This window comes from Chenopodium album, chromosome 19 (genome assembly GCF_948465745.1).
Source record: "Chenopodium album chromosome 19, dcCheAlbu1.1, whole genome shotgun sequence".
NCBI classification, from domain to species: Eukaryota; Viridiplantae; Streptophyta; class Magnoliopsida; order Caryophyllales; family Amaranthaceae; genus Chenopodium; species Chenopodium album.
In genome coordinates, this window is record NC_137852.1 from 15,979,876 (window position 1) to 16,001,260 (window position 21,385).

Consider the following 21,385-nt stretch of genomic DNA (forward strand, 5'->3'; position numbering starts at 1 on the left):
GTTTCTTCTCAAATTTTCATGACGAACATATATTACCTCAAAACTAAATTTTTTTTTATTTCTTATACCATAAATCGCTATTTTCGAATCCGATGCTTGACTTTGTACAACTAAAATATGTTATTCAAAGATTAAGAACCCACCCACAGGATGAAAGAAACCGATTATATGTACCATAAAGTTGCGCAGTGGCTGTATAAATCTGGCCTATTTTTTCGGTCTCCATTGATGCGCATTTGAAATTAAGGTATATTGAACATAAAATCGTGGTTGATTTCATTATTTGATGAAAAATTTGGAAGAACTAGGAAGAACATTGATGAACATCGATGAACGACGAAGAACAAATTTTCGATTTTTAATTTTTTTTTAATCTTAATTTTAGATTTTATTAAAATTAGATTTAGATAAAATAAATTCGAAAATTAAAATAATATTTTCAGAAATTCATTAATTAAATTATGGAAAATAAGAAAATGAATTAAAAAAAGAAAATACCTTGAATACCCTTAAATAAAGTTTGACCAAGCTAAAAAAATAAATCTAAAATCAGCCAATGAGATTTAAGTATACCTATAGTCATATCTAAGATGACCATAGTAGAAACATCCAAATAAGATTCGTTGATACTGGACTTTTTATTTGACTCGGAGATGGATCTGTCAAAATGAGTCTAAATATAGACTGGACATAGGAATCGTTCATACTATTATTTCACATTGGTTTATAGTGCTTATATATAAGAGTTGATCCTTTCTCAAACTCGCTTGAAATGTTGGAGAAAATGTAACTAGTAAACATTAACAAAAGATGTAATTATAAAAACCTTAATTTGACTTTGCTATTTAATTGCTACTATTATTATTTTTTGTATACAATAAGCAAATTAAATTTGTAGATATTGGAAAAAATCATCCAAAAAAAAAAACCCCACGAACGACAAGCACCGAAATATTCCACTATATGAAAATAAGATAGTACAAAAACCCTTAAAAGGGTGAGTGATACAAGAAAATTTCACTGTAGGAACTCACAAAGAAGTATGATGAGTGTCATTTATGGCACTCATTTGATTCTCTTTAGTATGAATTTCATGCTATTTCATAGTTATTTTCCTTAGTTTACCTTTAGTTTTGTTCTTTATTTTCTTAGTTTGCATTTCTTTGGTTGATTTTATATTTTTATGCATTTCTTGGTTTATTTTGCCTTTTTCAATTCTCTTTTATTTGCTTGTTTTCTTTCATTTTTCTGAGATCGTGATCCAAGGATTCCCAAGTCTCCTTCCCTGATTTCACATCATCTTAGATGTTTCTCTCCCACCTTTCAAGGTTCAAGTTTGAAGGAACGCAAGGTTCAAGTTTTCGAGTTGGAGCATTCATGTGGTGGGGGCACCATTCTTGGTGTTGAACCCACTGTGGTGGCCAGTTCAAGACTGCCAACTTTCGTATTCATCAACATCATTAAGTGGAGTGCACGAAGATGAGCAAGATCGAAGAGAGGAAGGGGTGTCCTGCTCCCAGGCGCGGCCACTCAGCCTGATGGCGCGGCCACCCCTCCATGGGTCTCTGTTCCGTACCCATTTTTGACCGGCCGTGCTTCCTCCATGCACAGGCTACGCCTTTCCAGGTCATTTTGGGACGATTTAACCGATTTCCTCTTAGTTAGTTTTACTATTGTAAACACCCATTTGTGTCTCCCCAAAACCAAACCCAGTGATGAATACCTTTTGCGTCAAATCATAATCGAATAATGTGAAATTGTGAAAAGTCAAGTGTTGCGGTTAGTTTTTATTAAAATTCTTTCTTTCTGTTTTCGAAAACCCACTCTATTTTATGAAAACATCCAATCCAGTTTAGTTTGGTCCATAATTAAGGTCTAATAATAGTGTAGTTGGATGGGTCTTGAAAAGACCTTTCCAACGATATATTATAAGCCCAATTCCGATGAATAATGAGGAAGTTTTGGCCAAAATATTAAACTGGGCCCAAACCGGATTTTACCTACGACCCAATGATCATGAGGAGGGTCCAAAGGTTTAATCCTATTCTTAAACTAATTAGGATTGATTAGAATATTCTATAAGTTTCTAAAATATCTTAATTATCCTTTTTGGAAAAGATAAGATCATGGAATTTGATTTGAATATAAACTTTCCTTTTTAAAAACTTTCCTAATTCTATTCGGATTTAAAGATGTTCAAAGATAGCCATATATTATTTTTGTGCCTCATATTTTTTATTTAAATTGACACCCTTTCACTATTTCGGCCATATCTTTTAATCTAAAAAATATTTTAATCTGATTCCAATTTCATTAGAAAGTAGACTTCAATTGCTTTTCAACGACATATTATATGACTTATTTGGACTTCTGGATCAAAAGATATGATAAAAACAAAATTCGCAAAAAACTGTCTTGTCGCGAAACGACAAGCCTGTCGCCTCGCGACAAGATAAATTTCTGGCGACGGGTCTAGTTTTCTGGCGACAGCATGGAGTTTTATTCCTTGTCAAATTCTATGATTTTCCGGACTATTTTCTTATAAATAGGGTCCCGAACCTCTGTTTTTATTCATCAACTCTCATCAACAATCAACTCTCATTCACAATAATCTATTCTCTCTATTCTCTCTTGAGCAATATAGCTTAATTCTTTCTCTCTCTTTCTAAACTAGCCTTTTATTAAACACAATTCCGCATTCACAAGATCTTGAAACACCTAGCCAAGTTCGAAGTTGCCTTCGCCTTAGACGTGCAAGGTTTGATATTTTCCGAGGGTTTGGTCCAAATCTAGTCAAAATCTTATTTAATTTGATTTCAATTTAATTCCTTTAATTCTTTAATTATTCTTTATTATTTTCATTGAATTTTACTAATTTGTGTATTTTGTTATTAGAAAGAGGTACGAGGCATCAAAGTATGTAATCTTCTTACTCTCTTTCAACGTAGAAAGCATGTTTATTAATGTTTAATTCCTAGTATCATGTTAGGATGTTTTTAATGCTTTCTAGTATCATGTTTAGGGTACTCTTTATTATTTCTAATATCATGTTAGTACCATGTTAGGTTTAAAGTTTTGATCTTTACTGCTTAGTGACATGCTAGGATTTGTTATTAATCTTGTTAGTATCATGCCTTGGATCTTGCTATTATTATTAAGCTTTATTATTAACATGCTCTTGATTATCATGATTATTGTTTATTATTATGTTGCTTGATATATATTTATTGTTATTGCTTGATCACGCCTTTTATGCATGTTTAAAGGGAATTTGTACTTGAAATCACGCTTAATAAGATAATTAATAATTTGGTTTAGGCTAATATGATTTTAACTCAAGTGATCGCCAATAATTGATTTATTTGTGCATTAATATTAAACCAACATAGATTAAGCAGGGTAAGTTTAATATAATGTTTGTATGTTATTCGAAAAGCGCACATGAATATGAGCAGAACAAAGTAGAGGCCTATTTTATAGGGCGGGTCCTTTGTTTTGTAGATTGGATTCGTACCCTCATCCCCGAACCCTATTTGGTTCAAGACCTTATGGAGTTGATGGTCCTTTTGGATCGTCTTTTGGGTTTACAAGTTCCTAAAACTTGTTGGCGACTCTTTTGCTCTCTTTTCTTTCCCTTTGGAACGCCACCATACTTAAGTGTATGATCACAGTGGGGTTCAAGTTTGGGGTCATAATGCTTGAAATATTCCCTACAGTTTTTGGCGACTCCACTAGGGAGGATTTCTATTTATATTCCTAAAATTTATTTTGGCAATTATTTAGAATGAGCGGATGAGACTTGAAAAATTCTAAGTATTTCATGTGCGTAATTTGATTAACATTATTGTCATATGCATAAAAAAGGTTCTCATTGGATAGACCAATGAGTAAAAAACATAGGATTTTTACACGTAGGAAATTTGAGAAATATCTTTCATGACTAGAATCGAAAAAACGCTACGAAATCTGGAAAATTCTAAGAACACAGATACTTGTCAAGGCATGTAGGAACTAGCGTCTAGAAAACAAGGCTTGTCGCCTGTAAGGAGCTTCTGTCGCCTAGCGACAGTTCTGTCGCTTGGCGACAGAGGTTCTTTTGCGGCGACAGTCCCTGTAGTCTGGCGCCAAGTTCTTCCAATACCGAGCCAGGGATCTGCCTTCTTGTTTTGACCAATTCTAGTACTGTTGGCTCGATTTTACTTATTGATTGAGTTCTTTTCTCACTTTTCTGAACCCATATGTGTTCTACATATGGACATAACCCTCTCGGGGTTCCTGCTTCACCTGCCCAATTGAATATCCACTACATGTGCAACAACGGGTACGTGCAAAGTTTGTGAATCCACCAAACCATGAAGTCGAGTTCGATTTCATCACGAACTCGCGGGGTCCCGTCCATTCGCACCAACCCTCACGGTAGGCTTGTGTGCAATGCATACGGACTCATAACTATGGACCCTTTTTGACTTAACCCATATCCTTGAACTTTAGAGAACTAGAGCCATGGTTAGGTTGCAAACTCATTGCATCATTTTGTGACTATGTGAACTACTTGTGCATCCTTGTTTGTGCATACTATATATGTGTTAACCGTTTGTTTAACTTGTGGTTAAGACTAAATAAATTGACTAATGACTAACGGACTTTGTTTAATTAATTAATTAATTTGAACTAATAAAATTTCCTTAAGTCAAGTCATAGTTCCTTTAAGTCAACCCGGATTTTTATTCCCGTATACTGCACATGCGTCAACTTGTTTTGGTCATAGCCGGAGTTCTAGGAAGAACCACGAGTCGTACAACCTATGGATCTGTAGCCCTGGGCTTTATCTTTAATTAGGCGTTGGTTTCGTCCCAATTAGAGTCACAGATCAAAAGTTATGACTAAAATACCACAGCCTGTCCAGTTTAATGCACATACGTGAAGTCTTAACTTAGTCTTTACTTGAGTCTAGTCACATAGTCTAGCCACATGGTCATGACACAAGTCTTAACATGTCACCCACACTCATTAGTCTTAGCACACACTTTGTATATGTCATCATGACCATGTCTTAGGTTCATGCATGAGTCGTTTTTCCGTCATTTGAATTGGGGGGTTCATTCTATTCCTAATTCTTCAATATTTCTCCATCTCCATCATCTTTCTTTCTCCATACACATCATTCTTCTCATTCTTTCATGATTTTTTCCCATCTATTGCATGTTGAATAAAACTTGAGTCAAAATAATTAGTATAAAACTTATCCCTAATTTCCCTTTCTACAGTACTTGGTCAAGGAGAGAAGGGCGTTTAATCAAGGACAACACTTTTGTTCAAGTCTTACTTTTTGACAAACCAATCGGTAGGAAAAGGAAAGCTAAGAAGATAATGGCCAGTCAAGAAGAGCTTAATGTAGTCAAGAGAGAGGTAGCCAACTTGGCTGAGATGCTAAAAAACTTTACTCTGCAAATGAATGACCCTGCGAGACAACAACAAATGGACCTAATCCAGGAAAGCTTGGGCAAGCTGTCCAACGACTTTAGATTCCAAGAGATTAGCTCACAAGGGGTCTCGGTGGATAAGGACCTTCTCCTGCAGAAGTTCAATCCCAACGACATCCCTAAATTTAAGCCTATGGATAACCCTTACTTTCATTTAAGAGCATTTGAAACTATAATGAATATTAAGGGGATAGACAAGAAAGACTTTCATTCTGTATTCTCTTTATCATTAGAAACTGTGTGTCAACAATGGTACTTTTCTCTTGACAAAGAGAAGACCTCCAATTGGGAAGAAATAAAAAATGCTTTCATCAATAGATATAAATGTAACATTCAAGTTGAAACTGACCATAGACAACTTGAGATGCTAAGACAAAAAGAAAATGAAAGTTTCACTTCCTTCTTCAACAAGTGGAGGGAAACTTCCGCTAATATGATTCAGGTCCCTACTGAGAAGGAGTCTGTGAGGATGTTTATCAAGAATTTACAAGAGAAGTATTCGAAGCATTTAAGTTATCAACATAGGCATAGAGATTGAAGATGACCTTGCAAAGCAAAAAGCTACTAACAATAGTAACCACAGTGGCTAGAAAGGAAAGAAGAACGACAATCCTTCTTCTTCCGAAAGCACCCACTCTAGTAACAATGTTAGTACCTTTGACCTCAATGAAGTCTTAGCCATGAATAACCAAGAATCTAAGAAAGAATTAAGGAAAGAATTCACTCCTATTGGGATGAGCTATGATGCTGCCTTCGATCGACTCCATACTAAGGGGCTCATTACTCCCATTGGACCTATTCAAGATCCTGCACCTGAAAAGAGATTGCCTAGTTGGAATCCAGATGCACATTGCAAGTACCATCAAGGTAGGGGTCATACTACTGAGAGCTGTTGGAAGCTAAAGGAGGCCATCCAATATTTGATCGACAATAACAAGCTTCCCATACCTCCAGTTGGCAAGAAGACTGAGTGATGATAAAGCACAAGACAAGAGACGAGCTTCAACGACAAGATTTCGTGACCTCTTTTTTCTATTTCTTTTTTATTCCTTTCCCCAATAAAGTCTAGCGTAGGTACCTTTCATTTTCCCCTAGTTTTTACTTTGTAGGACTTTCATTTACTTTTTTCCTTTTAATAAAATGAGAATTTTATTTTCTTGCATATGATCATTGCATTGCATTGTTAAAAAAAAAAATCAAGGTCAAACTAAACACAAGGTATACCAATGATTTGAGGGACCTCTTGTAGCCATATCTTAACACTTTTACCTTTTACACTTCAAATATACAATCCTTTTTTTGATAAAACACTTTGAGCCTCGTCTAACGATAGACCTTTCTTTCTTCAACCCATATCTACTTAATCTCGGGATGGGATGGTGTGTAACCTATGCAATTTACAAATATGAAAAGCTTGAGTGATAAAATAAGCAAAAATAGTAAAAGTGTATAAAAGGGCAAGTGTTCCAATGTCTATGATATGAACATGTCTCAGATTGCGTCTCTTATCGAGTGCTCGGTACCGTGCCTGAGAAACATGAATGCCAAGTGAGTGATAGACCGCATGATTGGGATTGCCCACACTTATAAAAATAAAAAATGCAAAAGCAAAATGAAAAGATAGAGCAAAAATAAAAAAAAAAAAGAAAGAAAGCCTCAAAAGTGAGAAAGCCTCAAGCATAAAAATATAAAGATTCAAAAGCAAGGTTGCACACCTTGGGGGCTTATCTAGGGTCTTGAGCCTTTATCCCTTTCTTCTCTAACCTTTAGCCTAACCACGTTACAACCTTTAAAAAGACCTTTTTGAGGTATACACACACTTGTGCGAGGTTCGGCTAGAGCTACGTTTGGCCTGATTCCTAACGGATACGTAGGCAACTTCACATTGAGGTGCGGCCGTAATAAAAATGCATTCATTTTCACATTGACACACTTACACCATGATCATATCAAGGGATTTCCAATGCTCATCCCTATTTACTTAGAGCTAGACTTGGGGGCTTGATCCTTACATCATTAGCCTACCTAGCCTAAGAGTCATCATTATTTAACTCTTATCAAATAATATATTTTCCATACACTTAGCCTTTGCAGCCTAACCTTAGTTTCACTTTCACACACTGCACGGATACATGACCAAATAGACTTCCCATTAGGAACCCTTTGTCATGAAGTCTTAACATAACGTTGAAGCATACTTTGTCATATCAACATCACTCATAATCATCATTGCATCAAGAAGTATGAAGTACTTGGCCTCCGCGCCTAAGTTACCTTAATCCTTTCATAATCGAGTCAACTAAGATAGTTTAGGAGGAATTAATCCTTGCAACTTGAGGGATAGTATCAAATGCATATACTTGATTAAGCTCATTCAACATGCACCATCAAACACTTCGATTCTTTTTCGCGTCTTTCTTTTTCGGGAGAAAGTTGGTACCCTCCACAAAAATGACGGAAAATTTTTGCTTTTTTTCATTTTCGAGTCGCACATCACACACGAGTCATGTACATTGAGTCATGTTGTGTCATATCACATCGAGTGGAGTCTAGCACATGCATCAAACGCTTTCAGTCAAGTCATGTCGAATCAATGAGTCAAGAAACACTAAGCCTTTGGTCAACCCTAAGATAATAAAAGATTAGCAAAGTCCTATAGTCCAAAATATAGATGCATGTACATTCCAGCGAGCAAGAATATTCCCGGATTTTTTCGAAAAAAACCGCGAATATAGATACATGAGATTCTTCCAAGATAAGAGAAGTTTGAGCAAAATTATGAAGAGCTTTAATTTCCAAAAGATTTGAGCAGATTTGGTCGTAAGGAAACGACCAAATTGAAAGTTCGGAACGAAACCACGCAATGAACAGCAGCAGCAGCGGTAGAAATGAAAAAGAAATCTATCGCCAAACGACAAGGTTTGTCGCCTGGCGACAGAACGATATCGCGGCGACAGAAGGTTTTAGCTTGCGCTGGTGCGGCGACAGGTCATGTGGCTTCATGATGTGGTCATATGGACCTAGTGCAGAAGTTTGGGTTCCTTGGTACGCTAGTTAGCCCCTCTAAGCAATTTGACATGATTTAGTGATCGGCTCATTTACAACAACAATAAGTGATCGACCTGACAAAAGATCGTCACTTAGCTTAAAGCGCCTAAGTATTGGCTCATCGCAAGCACCAAAGTAACGGTTCACAACGATTTCCTAGGATTTGAAGATTTGAGATGACGAAGCCTTCAACAGGGGGCTTTAAGATTAAAAAGAGTCTATTACTTGGATTGAAGAAGGGCGGTTTGAGATGAAGCGACCTTCAATAGCTTTCACTATGATTGGGGAGGTTATTATTTGAGAAGAACGATTCAAGATGAAGCGGTCTTTGATAGCCTTCGCTAAGATTGTGAAGGTTATCACTTGATTTGAGAAGATAGCACGAGATGAGCAATCTTCGACAACGCCCGCTAAGATTGTGGAAGTTGTCACCAAGATTTGAGAAGATAGCACGAGATGGGCGATCTTCGACAATGTCCGCTAAGATTGTGGAAGTTGTCACTTATATTTGAGAAGAGCGGTCCGTGATGAGGCGTTCTTCGACGACATTCACTAAGATTGTGGAAGTTGTCACCTAGATTTGAGAAGAGCGGTTCGTGATGAGGTGGTCTTCAACAATGCCCGCTAAGATTGTGGAAGTTGTCACCTATATTTGAGAAGAGCGGTTCGTGATGAGGCGGCCTTCGACGACATTCGCTAAGATTGTGAAAGTTGTCACCATGATTTAAGGGAAAGCTCGAGATGTAGCAGCAATGATAGACAGCGTTCCCTATGATGTGGAGAGTTGTCACAAACCCTGAAGATGACGACGTACAGTTATTTTCGACGATGTTCCCAAAATACTGTGGAGGATTGTCACCAAGAAGTGTTGAAGATGACGACGCAATGTTACCTTCAAAGATGGCGTTCTCTAGCTTGAAGAACGTCGTCAAGATAAAATGCAACAATAAAACGGTTACTCCAGAGACGTGTGCTCGACGGTGCAAGATACGCGTTTCTTAACTCTTTTATCTGTTTTAACTAATGATTTAGTTTGCAGGTATTGGCGTTATAAGAATGATTTGGAATCGCAGAACGTTCTGAATCATTCTCCGTCCCTATAGCTACTTTGACTTTTGTTTTCGAAACATGCGTTTCTCCAAACTCAGTCAAAGTGGGGGCTTCTGTAGACACCCATTTGTGTCTCCCCAAAACCAAACCCAGTGATGAATACCTTTTGCGTCAAACCATAATCGAATAAGGTGAAAGTGTGAAAAGTCAAGTGTTGCGGTTAGTTTTTATTAAAATTCTTTCTTTCTGTTTTCGAAAAGCCACTCTATTTTATAAAAACGTCCAATCCAGTTTAGTTTGGTCCATAATTAAGGTCCAATAATAGTGTAGTTGGATGGGTTTTGAAAAAACCTTTCCAACGATACATTATAAGCCCAATTCCGATGAATAATGAGGAAGTTATGGCCAAAATACTAAACTGGGCCCAAACCGGATTTTACCTACGACCCAATGATCATGAGGAGGGTCCAAAGGTTTAATCCTATTCCTAAACTAATTAGGATTGATTAGAATATTCTATAAGTTTCTAAAATATCTTAATTATCCTTTTTGGAAAAGATAAGATTATGGAATTTGATTAGAATATAAACTTTCCTTTTTAAAAACTTTCCTAATTCTATTCGGATTTAAAGATGTTCAAAGATAGCCATATATTATTTTTGTGCCTCATATTTTTTATCCAAATTTTAAATGGTTGGATAGATCTTGAAATTATCTTTCCAATGATATATTATAATATTAAATCCGAGCTATAACGAAAAAGATATGAAAGGAATACAAAACTCTATCCAAAACTGACACCCTTTCACTATTTCGTCCATATCTTTTTAACTACAAATTATTTTAATCTGATTCTAATTTCATTAGGAATTAGACTTCAAGATCTTTCCAAAGACATATTATATGACTTATTTGGACTTCTGGATCAAAAGATATGATGAAAACAAAATCCTCAAAAACCTGTCTTGTCGCGAAACAACAAGCCTGTTGCCTCGCGACAAGATAAATTTCTGGCGACAGGTCTAGTTTTCTGGCGACAGCATGGAGTTTTATTCCTTATCAAATTCTATGATTTCCGGACTATTTTCTTATAAATAGGGTCCCGAACCACTGTTTTTATTCATCAACTCTCATCAACGATCAACTCTCATTCACAATCATCTATTCTCTCTATTCTCTCTTGAGCAATATAACTTAATTCTTTCTCTCTCTTTCTAAACTATCCTTTTATTAAACACAATTCCGCATTCACAAGATCTTGAAACACCTAGCCAAGTTCGAAGTTGCCTTCGCCCTAGACGTGTAAGGTTTGATATTTTCTGAGGGTTTGGTCCAAATCTAGTCAAAATCTTATTTAATTTGATTTCAATTTAATTCCTTTAATTCTTTAATTATTCTTTATTATTTTCATTGAATTTTACTAATTTGTGTATTTTGTTATTAGAAAGAGGTACGAGGCATCAAAGTATGTAATCTTATTACTCTCTTTCAACGTAGAAAGCATGTTTATTAATGTTTAATTCCTAGTATCATGTTAGGATGTTTTTAATGCTTTCTAGTATCATGTTTAGGGTACTCTTTTGTTAGGTTTAAAGTTTTGATCTTTATTGCTTAGTGACATGCTAGGATTTGTTATTAATCTTGTTAGTATCATGCCTGAGATCTTGCTATTATTATTAAGCTTTATTATTAACATGCTCTTGATTATCATGATTATTGTTTATTATTATGTTGCTTGATATATATTTATTGTTATTGCTTGATCACGCCTTTTATGCATGTTTAAAGGGAATTTGTACTTGAAATCACGCTTAATAAGATAATTAATAATTTGGTTTAGGCTAATATGATTTTAACTCAAGTGATCGCCAATAATAGATTTATTTGTGCATTAATATTCAACCAACATAGATTAAACAGGGTAAGTTTAATATAATGTTTGTATGTTATTCGAAAAGCGCACATGAATACGAGCAGAACAAAGTAGAGGCCTATTTTATAGGGCGGGTCCTTTGTTTTGTAGATTGGATTCGTACCCTCATCCCCGAACCCTATTTGGTTCAAGACCTTATGGAGTTGATGGTCCTTTTGGATTGTCTTTTGGGTTTACAAGTTCCTAAAACTTGTTGGCGACTCTTTTGCTCTCTTTTCTTTCCTTTTGGAATGCCACCATACTTAAGTGTATGATCACAGTGGGGTTCAAGTTTGGGGTCATAATGCTTGAAATATTCCCTACAACTATATATAGATTTTCCTTCTATTTTTAGGAAGAAAATCATTAGAGAAGAATTGGGTAGAACTAATTGTAGATTTCATGAGAGAATTTGTGGAGAGAGAAAGAGTAGATTTGTAGAGAGAGAAACTCTTGATTGATGATTGAAGATTGATAATTCTAAGTAATTTTTTCTTTAATTTGAAGCAAGTTTGTAAGGATTTCTTTTACTTTAATGCAATCTTTAGTTCTTGATTTCATTAGTTTTGTAAACTGTTCAAGTTTGATTGATTTTAGTTTGATTAATATGATGATGATGAATTTGTTGTTTAGCTTAGTTTTGATCTTGATTTCCATAGATTGTGAGTAGTTTACTTGCTAGGGTGATGGTGAAGCATATATGAGTGATGGATTGATGTTAATTAGAGGAAATTGATGGAGTTTATGATGTGATTAAATTGGTTGATTGATTATGTGCATGTGTGTTATTTATTGAAGAGTAGCTAACTTTGATTGATGCACCAGATTGCATTGTAGGTTCACATTGACACGGACCATTGATTTGTGTTCTACATTTGTCGATTGAGTTGGTTTGTGAAATTTCTAGCTAGAGTCTCTCGTAGTTGATGCTAGTTTGACCTCTAGGAGATTAACCTATCATACTCTTTTGATTGTATGATTGATTTTCCCTCGCATCACTCGACTTAGTAAATTTCATTCCCAATTAGCTATTTCCATTGCAAGTATATGTGGATCTTAAATCCTAGTGCTTGATATACTTGATTTCTACTTGTTATTTTAGTTGTTTAGAGTAAACACACACCCTACCTTTGTTTTCGAAATAACTTGACTTAGGCAATAGCAATTTACTCCCATTCCTTAGTGGTTCGACCCTCAACTTGCCTTTATACTAGTATATGGGTGTGTTGAGTGATATAAATTTTGTTTTGACCAAGAGACGATTAGTTCAACGACCTAGTCCAATCCCTAGTCAAAAATGTCGCCCGTTGCCGGGGAATGGCGTAGATGATTGCTTTTGTTGTTGAGTCTATTTCACCTTATTTGCAAAAATAGAAAAAAAATTTCTTCTTTAGGCTACTTCTCTGTAGCCGTGTTTACTAACAGTTTCATTGAGTTTTGTATGCATAGAGCACGTGGACGTTCCCTTATGCCTTTTGATCCGGAAATCGAGAGGGCACTTTCAAGGAGAAGGATTGCTAGTAGGTCTTTGAGCACAAGTTCTTCAAGTGAAGAAGAAGAAGATTAAAGCATGGGAGAAAATCCGAGAGTAGACTTGAAGGAATTGGGAATTCTCGGTGCACATAAGTTTGAAAGTGGGATTGCATTGCCAACAATACCAGCGAACGACTTTGAAATAAGACCGGCCATGATCACTTTGATCGAAAGGAGACAATTTAGTGGGGCTAAGAATGAGAGCCCGCTAAACCATCTTAAAGAGTTTGAGAAGTATTGTAACACTATCAAAGTGAATGGATTTTCTCAAAAGTTATCCGGCTCAAGTTGTTCCCCTTCTCTCTCATAGGTCGAGCCTTGGAATGGTTGAACAAGGAGGTCAAGCCGAATTCTCTAAGAACATGGGACGAAGTTACCAAGGAATTCTTATCTAGATTCTACCCCCAAAAGAAAACGGCGGAGGCAAGGACTTTGATCCAAAGTTTCAAGAAAAAACCTAGTGAGAGCTTGTATGAAGCTTGGGAGAGATATAAGGAGTATCAAATAGAATGTCCCCATCATGGAATCCCAACCTATTAAATCATTCAAATTTTCTATGTAGGGTTGAGCCCTCAAGGCAAATCGTGTCTTGATGCGGGAGCCGGAGGGACAATCATGAACAAAAGCGAAGAAGGGGTTGTGGACATTATAGAAGATGTGGTGCGCCATTATATGGATTGGCAAGAAGGAGAAAGAGAGTCTTCTAGCAAGAATGGATCAACGGTTTATTCAGTTGATCACCTTAATGTCGTCAACAATCTATCCTCTCAAATTGCAAGTTTGGGAAAAGAGATGACAACAATCAAGGCCAAGCTTGAGAGTGTAACTTCCAATGCACAAGGTCATCCCTCCCACATTAAAGGGAGAGGTACATTTTTTAACTCTACTCCTCCTTCTACTTCTAACAACATGCCCAATGGCTGCTTATTTTGTGATGTTTATGGGTCTTATGACCATGATGTTTCTAATTGTTCAAATGGATTTGAAAATGTTGATGATGTTGAGAGTAGTGAATGTGAACATGTGAATTTTAACTCAAACAATAACAATGGTGAACGATTTGATGGACAAAGGAACTTTGGGAATAGAAATTCTCACCAACAAGGTGGATTTGATAACTATAACAATGGTAATTATAGGAACCTAGGAAACCAAGATTTCCGAGGTAACTATAATAATTAAGGTTATGGTAATCAAAACCAAGGCCAAGGGTATGGAAATCAAAGCCAATCTCAAGGCTTTGGTGGCCAACACCAAAATTTTGGCAACAATCAAAACCGAGGTAATTGGAACAATCAAAATAGGGGAAATTTTCAAAACAATCAAAGGGGATCCCCACCCAGATTTGGTCCAAGACCTCAAGGCAATGGTGACAATTCCTATTCTTAACCTTTATCGTCCAAGTCCAATTTGGAAGAGATAATTAAAAATCAAACAAAAATCTTGAACACCTATATGGTGGTGAGCGATAAGAAATTTAAATAGATGATGACACATAATAAAATGCTTGAGACACAAATCACTCAACTAGAAAACACCTTGAAAGATTGTGCTAGTCCTTCTTCATTACCCTCTCAAGGAGTTGATCCTAAGAAACCCGTTTATTATATCACCACAAGGAGTTGATCTTAGGAAGTCTATTGTATAGGTATGGCTTCTTGTGTGTATGTCTTGAATGTCCATGACTCATATTTATAGTTGTAGATGAAGTTTGGAAGAAATGGACGATATTTCTAGTTACCTCCAATGTCAAGAATTCTCTAAATCATTTTAGTGGCTTGCATGATACGAGCAGTAGAAAATTAAGGAGCAATATAGACCACGCTACATGTATATGAAAGCTTCTAAAACAAGAACCAAAATAATGGGCCTGCAATTTGGGTCACACCCTAGAAATATGGAACAAGTCCCAACTATTAAACATGAACGAAGAGTGTAATTAAAAAAAAAAAGCCTATTTTAATTGCTACTTTTTTATGAGAAATTCTCAATTGTAGCTATGTAAAAATGCACATTCTCAAAGGTAACTGTGTAAAATTGCACATTCAATACGAGATGGTGTAATTCCACAAAGCTACCATTAACAATGTGCAATTTTACATAGCTACCATTGAAAATTTTCTTTTTTTTATTCTTTAAATTATAAAGCATGCACATACTAAGCACAAATAAAACTTCTACATCATTGTGTTGAAATAACCATTGTAATATTCATCTTTTATTTCCAATAATGGTTCGTATTCATCTTTTATTTCCATTGTAATAAGCCTTCCCCCCTTTCCCGAATTAAAGTTTCTATTATTCGATTCAGCTTGAAGGCTGTAAATCTGGCATTGGTAATAGTAAACTAGTTGCTTTCTAACAAAGCAAGTTAATCGCATATTTATACCCTCTTCAATCCAACTTAGTACACCACTAAGGAAAGTGGTCGATCATTTGTGGGCCTTTTTGCATGGGTGGGTGGAAGGAGAACCTCCAACCAACTAAGCAAGCGTGAACTAGAACAAGTTCAATTATTAACTGACTGTTTCAAATCCAATGCAAAATTGCACAACAGTCCATACTCGTTACAAAAGTTCAAGAATGATTATTTTCAGACCTGCACTAATACCACAACAGGTCCCTCCTAAAAGTAGCAACACTGGCAAAAAAAAAAAAAAAAAACCCAGTTGTTTATCATCTTTGGGAAAAAGATCACAAAGCAAGATTAAAACAAAAAATAAAAGCACTTAAGCATCATCAAGGGCAAGAACTCCAGGCAGTGGTTTGCCTTCCAAAAGCTCCAAGCTGGCACCGCCTCCTGTAGAGATGTGGCTCATCTTGTCTGCAAGACCAACCTTCTCCACAGCGGCAACAGAGTCACCTCCGCCAATGATTGTGGTCACACCCTTTCCACTAAGCTCGGCCAACTGCCTCGCTACGGCCTACAGATAAAATGTCAAGACTGGTTTTAATTACACCATATACATCATTTCATAATAGCTTTCAAGAATAAAAACTAATGTAGGACAGGCTTTTAACAATTAACCAATACAACAGGAGACAGTTATGGTTCAATATGGTTAAGAATCAAGACAACTATTTACCTCAGTCCCTGCAGCGAATTTCTCAAATTCAAATACGCCCATTGGTCCATTCCATATGATGGTTTGGGTTTTGTCTAAAGCCTCGCTGAAAGTGTTGATAGAATCTGGTCCAATGTCCAATCCCATCCAACCATCGGGAATAGCAGAGGCAGGTACAACCTATAAAACAGTACAATCATGAGACCACATCATTGCCATACGGCCATACCACTACTACAAATACAAAGAGAGGATATCACATATACAAAAATAGTCACATGTACAAACCTTGCTATCAGCATCAGCAGCAAACTTATTAGCTATTACAACATCAGTAGGCAGCATCAGGGATACTCCTTTTGCTTTTGCCTTCTCCATGAGAAGGTTTGCAAGTTCAAGCTTGTCTTCCTCTACTAGAGAGGATCCAACTGGGAGTCCTTGGGCTTTGTAAAAAGTGAATATCATCCCTCCTCCAAGTAAAAGATAGTCCACCTTAGCCAACAATGACTCAATCACACCAATCTTGGTTGACACCTTTGAGCCACCAACAATAGCAGCAAAAGGTTTCTTGGGGTTTGCCACAGCTCCAACTAGGTAGTCAAGTTCCTACAATCAATAAACACAAAAGCAATTAACAAAAAAATCCTTTAGGTAAGACTTCCTTCTAGTTCAAGCTCTCCTAGTGCAGGCAAAAAATTAAGCAGCACAATATACCAATCATCACACAACAGCTTTTCTGAAAAGAAAAATAGAGAAACCAAACAGAAAATGCATAAACAAGTGAACAAAATATTACAAGCCTTTGATAAGCTTGGAAGAGGATGGCTTGTTTCTTTATTATATATTATAATATTGCTGACCTTCTTGCATTGACCTTATTTTAGCATGCTGTTGCATAAAATTGGCTGTATCTTAAACCCCATCAGCATGCAAACATTTCTTATTTTTTTATTTCATAAATCTTATTGGTAACTTTAATTCAACGCTTTACATTAAATGTTCTACACTAAGAACCAATGCAATCCATCTCAGGTACTACCTAGACAGACTGAGTGCAATCAGGTACGAATAACTTTTTCCAAAGTAGTTGGCATAATGGCATGGCTCCAGCGTAATTTAGCACATACAGTTACAGGTCAGATGCACATCAAAGCATCCTCATATGACAAGTAAAATTGGACTATTAAAAATCAACAGTAAAGACTAAAGAGCATGTTACAACAAAAACGAAGAGGCTGTAAAATATGAAGTCACCATTTTATGAGTGAAATGAATGGGCATTGACTAGTAAAAACATCTGAGTGCTAATGCATAAGGCCAATAATTAGCAAGAACAAACACTATTAGCAGCAACAAAGACCAAAATACTGGTTAATACACTATCAGCACAATGACTCCACTTATCAACCAGTAATAAAACAAGTACCTTTTGCATCAAAAAACCTGCAACAGAAGGCTTTAAATACTTGGCAACACCTTCAGTAGAAGCATGAGCTCTGTGGGCAGTACCGAAAGCATCATTCACATAGACATCTGCTAGAGCAGCCAATTTCTTTGCGAACTCAGGATCATTCTTCTCTTCCTCTTTATAGAATCTCACATTCTCAAGAAGCAGAACACCTCCTTCAGGCAACTCAGCCACCATTTTCTCGACTTCCTCGCCAACGGAATCATTTGCCATTTTAACCTGTACCAAATTACAAAAGAAGATAAAGTGAGACCGGAAGGTGTCAATGAAATAATCAGACTCCTTCCTGAATTCTACTTTTTTGTTAAGGGAGGAATATCCATAATCTTCAGATATCAACAGAAAATCATACCTCAGCCCCAAGAAGCTCAGAAAGCCTTGGGACAAGGGGCTTCAAGCTGTACTTAGGTGTAACACCTTTTGGACGTCCCTGGAAATAGAAAGGCAACAAAAGTGATAAGCAACAGGGTAACAACATAACAAGCAAGATAACAGCCGCAATATAGTAAATCTACATATATGCGCATTCTATTGTGCAAGCACTACTTTAACACTATATAAATATCCATTGTGCCTAAAATGCTATAGTAAGCTTACACTCACTAGCGTACAATGGGAATACTACTAATCAAGAAGCACACCTTTTGCACAAATAATTCTCTGAATGAAACATCGCCAAGTACAAGTGCAATTTATACAACAAGGAAGTTAGAATGCCTCATAGTGACATCGTAACTTTGTTCATAATTGAACTAGCATGAAGCAAATAGAACATAAAAAGCTATATTGATGAATATAAAACATTACAACTCCAATGGCAAATCTCACTAAAGCAATAAAATAATTATAAAACTTCATTCCGGTCAGGTTTATAACGTTTCAATTTGTTTTTGATTAAATGTAGGCCAAATAAAAGAAATTTTCAAGGCAGCTGACAATTGACAATTATAATTTTTCAATAATGATATTCACATTTGATATGCCCGAACTTCTCTTTTTACACCGTCTTGCTGGTTAGGAAGGGAAGTTAAATACACATCAATATTATTTTTGTTCTCATACATTTCGTATTACATTCCTTAAAAGTCCTAAAAATGACCCGACACAACCCAAATCCTGAACCAAATGGCTTCTCACCTTTTTTTTTTTTTTTGAAACAAAATGGCTTCTCACCTAACAACCGAAATTGAACTACCCATTTGATCTCTTTAGATTCAAAGTAACCCAGTTGGAAAATATTATTTATCTTAAAAACAACCTACACTGTTACACTATACGATCAACAAACCCCAGAATTCATCAAAACTGAAAAACATGATCAAGTACCCTCAAATCTAAGAGATCGTTGGGTATCATTTCCAGATTCAATTTTTTTTTTTTTTCAAAAACAAAATACTGATTTTAGACGGAAAATACCAGTTATAAAGTTCAAAAACAAATACGGAGTACCAAACAAAGAAATCCAGATGCAAAACAACTTCTAAGTGAACATTCAGTATCATTTCATGATTTAAAATTATACTACCTCCATGTCATATTATTTACGACGATTTGACATAAAGTGTGAGCAGAAAATATCAAATTGTTGCAAATAATTTTAAAAGGAGGTAGTATTTCAAGTAATATAAACAAATACAAAACAAAGGAAACCCAGATGAAAGATAACATCAAACAGCAAACCAACTAAAAAAACTCGAAAAAAAATGAAATAGAGAGAAGAAATATACCAGATGACTACAAAGAATGACCTTAGCACCATAACCAGACAAGTATTTGATGGTGGGAATAGCAGCACGAATCCTTGTATCATCAGTGATGTTAGAATTATCATCTAATGGAACATTTAAATCAACACGAACAAATACTCTCTTTCCCTTCAAATCTGCCTCTTTCAGGGTTGATACACTTCTTTTCGTCGCCATTTTTATCCAAAATCTAATCAATAAACAAATTAATCGAGATTAAAAAAATAACAAAAAAAAAAAACCCCAGAAAAACAGAAACAATCAATCAGAAAACGAAATGAGATTAGATCTATGGAACTTACAGAGATAGTGTAGATGCGTGTCAGAAATGAGAGATTGACGGAAGGTTCGAGAGAGTTTATATGGAAGAAGTGGTGCTGTGCAGGGTAAGCAGGTGGGTGCTAAATTGAGCCGCTTTCGTGACACGCAAGATTTTTTTTTTTTTTTTTTTTGTGTCTCCCCGTAAAAAAAAAAAAAAAAAAAAAAAAAAAAAAAAAAAAAAAAAAAATTATTACTCTCTCCGTAGTTTTGAGACCTTTCCCTAAATAATGTTGGGAAACACGCAATTCCCAAAATACAGCCAATCTTTTTTTAAATTCCCTTCGTACCGTCCACGTCACCGGTTCAGTGGGATTTTTTTAAAATACGGTTTGATTAAAAAACCGCTACTTCAAGTAGCGGTGTACTAATACTAAGATTTTTAAAACAAAATCACTTTTCCCTTTTCCCATGTAAAATAATTCAAGAGAATCATCCCAAAAACAAATCGACACTCCTCAATTCTCAAACAACCTGCCAACGCATCAATCATTGTGCCGGAAGCCGTATTTGCCGCCTCGCTGCCGTCACCGACTTCCTCAATTGTTTGCCGACCACTGATGGTAGAGAATTAGTGAAATTGTTGTTGTTTTCTGAATTAGTGGTAAGTAGATTGTGCCCTAATTATATTTTTTATTCTATTATCAAATTAATTAATTTGTTTTTGCTGAATTAGTAGCTTTCTTGGTTTGTTTTTGTTTTCTTGTAGCTTTCATTGCTTTTTGGTTGCTTTTGGTTTGTTGCCTTCTCTTTGTTGATCCCGTAAGCATCTTTGATTTGAATTAAAAAAAAATCAAATTAATTTGTTGTTTTGTGTAATTCTATGCTAAAATCATAGTATGTGTTTGACAATTAGTGCTTAATTGTATAGTATAGATTTGTAGAGTTCAACCAATGTAATGTGTGACAATGAAGAATAGCAGTTGGTTTCAAAAAAAAATGAAGAATAGTTGTTTGTATTAGTGTTGGTGTTGAGATTCTTATTTATAGATTAGTGATGTCAAAGTATACCACCAACATTAAGCAATTACATGGGACCATATGCATACATGAAATATTTAATTGTTAGTTGTCTCTTTCTTAGTATCTTATCATTTTGCTGGGACCATTGGCTTTTATTGTATCATACTTTTTTGCTAGGACCCATTAACAGCTTATTTTTTTTATTATATAGAGCTATTTGCACGCTTCATATAGTATAAAATATGGAATACCAATGGCTGCATAGTGGAACTTTAGGATTATTACTAGTTTAATTATTGGTCTTGTTATTAAGTTGTTTGATTTTTGTTGCTTTAGCTAGTTCGCTGATGAATATCAGCCATTACATATGCATAAGGGGGTTTCCAATTAAATTGATATTCATGCTCTTATTAATAAAATTTTGTAAAACTAATTTCTTAAATTAATCATGGTGTTTTTAGAATGAAACATGGAGGTACCAAACTACCCTCTATATTGCTATTGGGGTGGAGAAATTAATCACAAAGATGGTGATGTAACGTATAGTGGTGGAAATCAAAAATTCGTTTTTGTAAATCATGGGATGACATATTCACACGTTCTGAACAAGCTATATGAAGAATTGAGTATTGATCCTAGATTTGTGGAGTTGAAGGTGGTTATGCGATATCCTATGAATGGGGCATATGTCGCAATTCCGTTAAATGACGACAATGCTCTTAGGGCTATGTGGATTGCTGTGACTCAGACTTCTTCTATTGCAATGCAATTGTACATTAAATAGGTTCCAAAGGAGCCAG

The 21,385-nt window shown here is 35.7% G+C and overlaps 1 protein-coding gene and 1 non-coding gene across 2 annotated transcripts; both read right to left on the reverse strand.

Annotated features, from left to right (window-relative positions):
- Positions 1 to 13,447: 13,447 nt before the first annotated feature.
- On the reverse strand, positions 13,448 to 13,553 carry LOC145596270 (small nucleolar RNA R71). The gene has a single exon (XR_014103126.1). It is a non-coding gene; the product is annotated as a small nucleolar RNA R71 (small nucleolar RNA).
- Positions 13,554 to 15,520: 1,967 nt separating this feature from the next.
- LOC145593477 (phosphoglycerate kinase 3, cytosolic) lies at positions 15,521 to 19,755 on the reverse strand. The gene is made up of 7 exons (XM_081649723.1): positions 19,607 to 19,755; positions 19,287 to 19,494; positions 17,912 to 17,989; positions 17,518 to 17,778; positions 16,380 to 16,697; positions 16,113 to 16,271; positions 15,521 to 15,950 (listed from the first exon to the last, which is right to left on the reverse strand). Exons 2-7 carry the CDS (start codon positions 19,479 to 19,481, stop codon positions 15,756 to 15,758), a joined length of 1,206 nt encoding a protein of 401 aa, XP_081505849.1. The 5' UTR covers positions 19,482 to 19,494; positions 19,607 to 19,755; the 3' UTR covers positions 15,521 to 15,755.
- Positions 19,756 to 21,385: the final 1,630 nt, after the last annotated feature.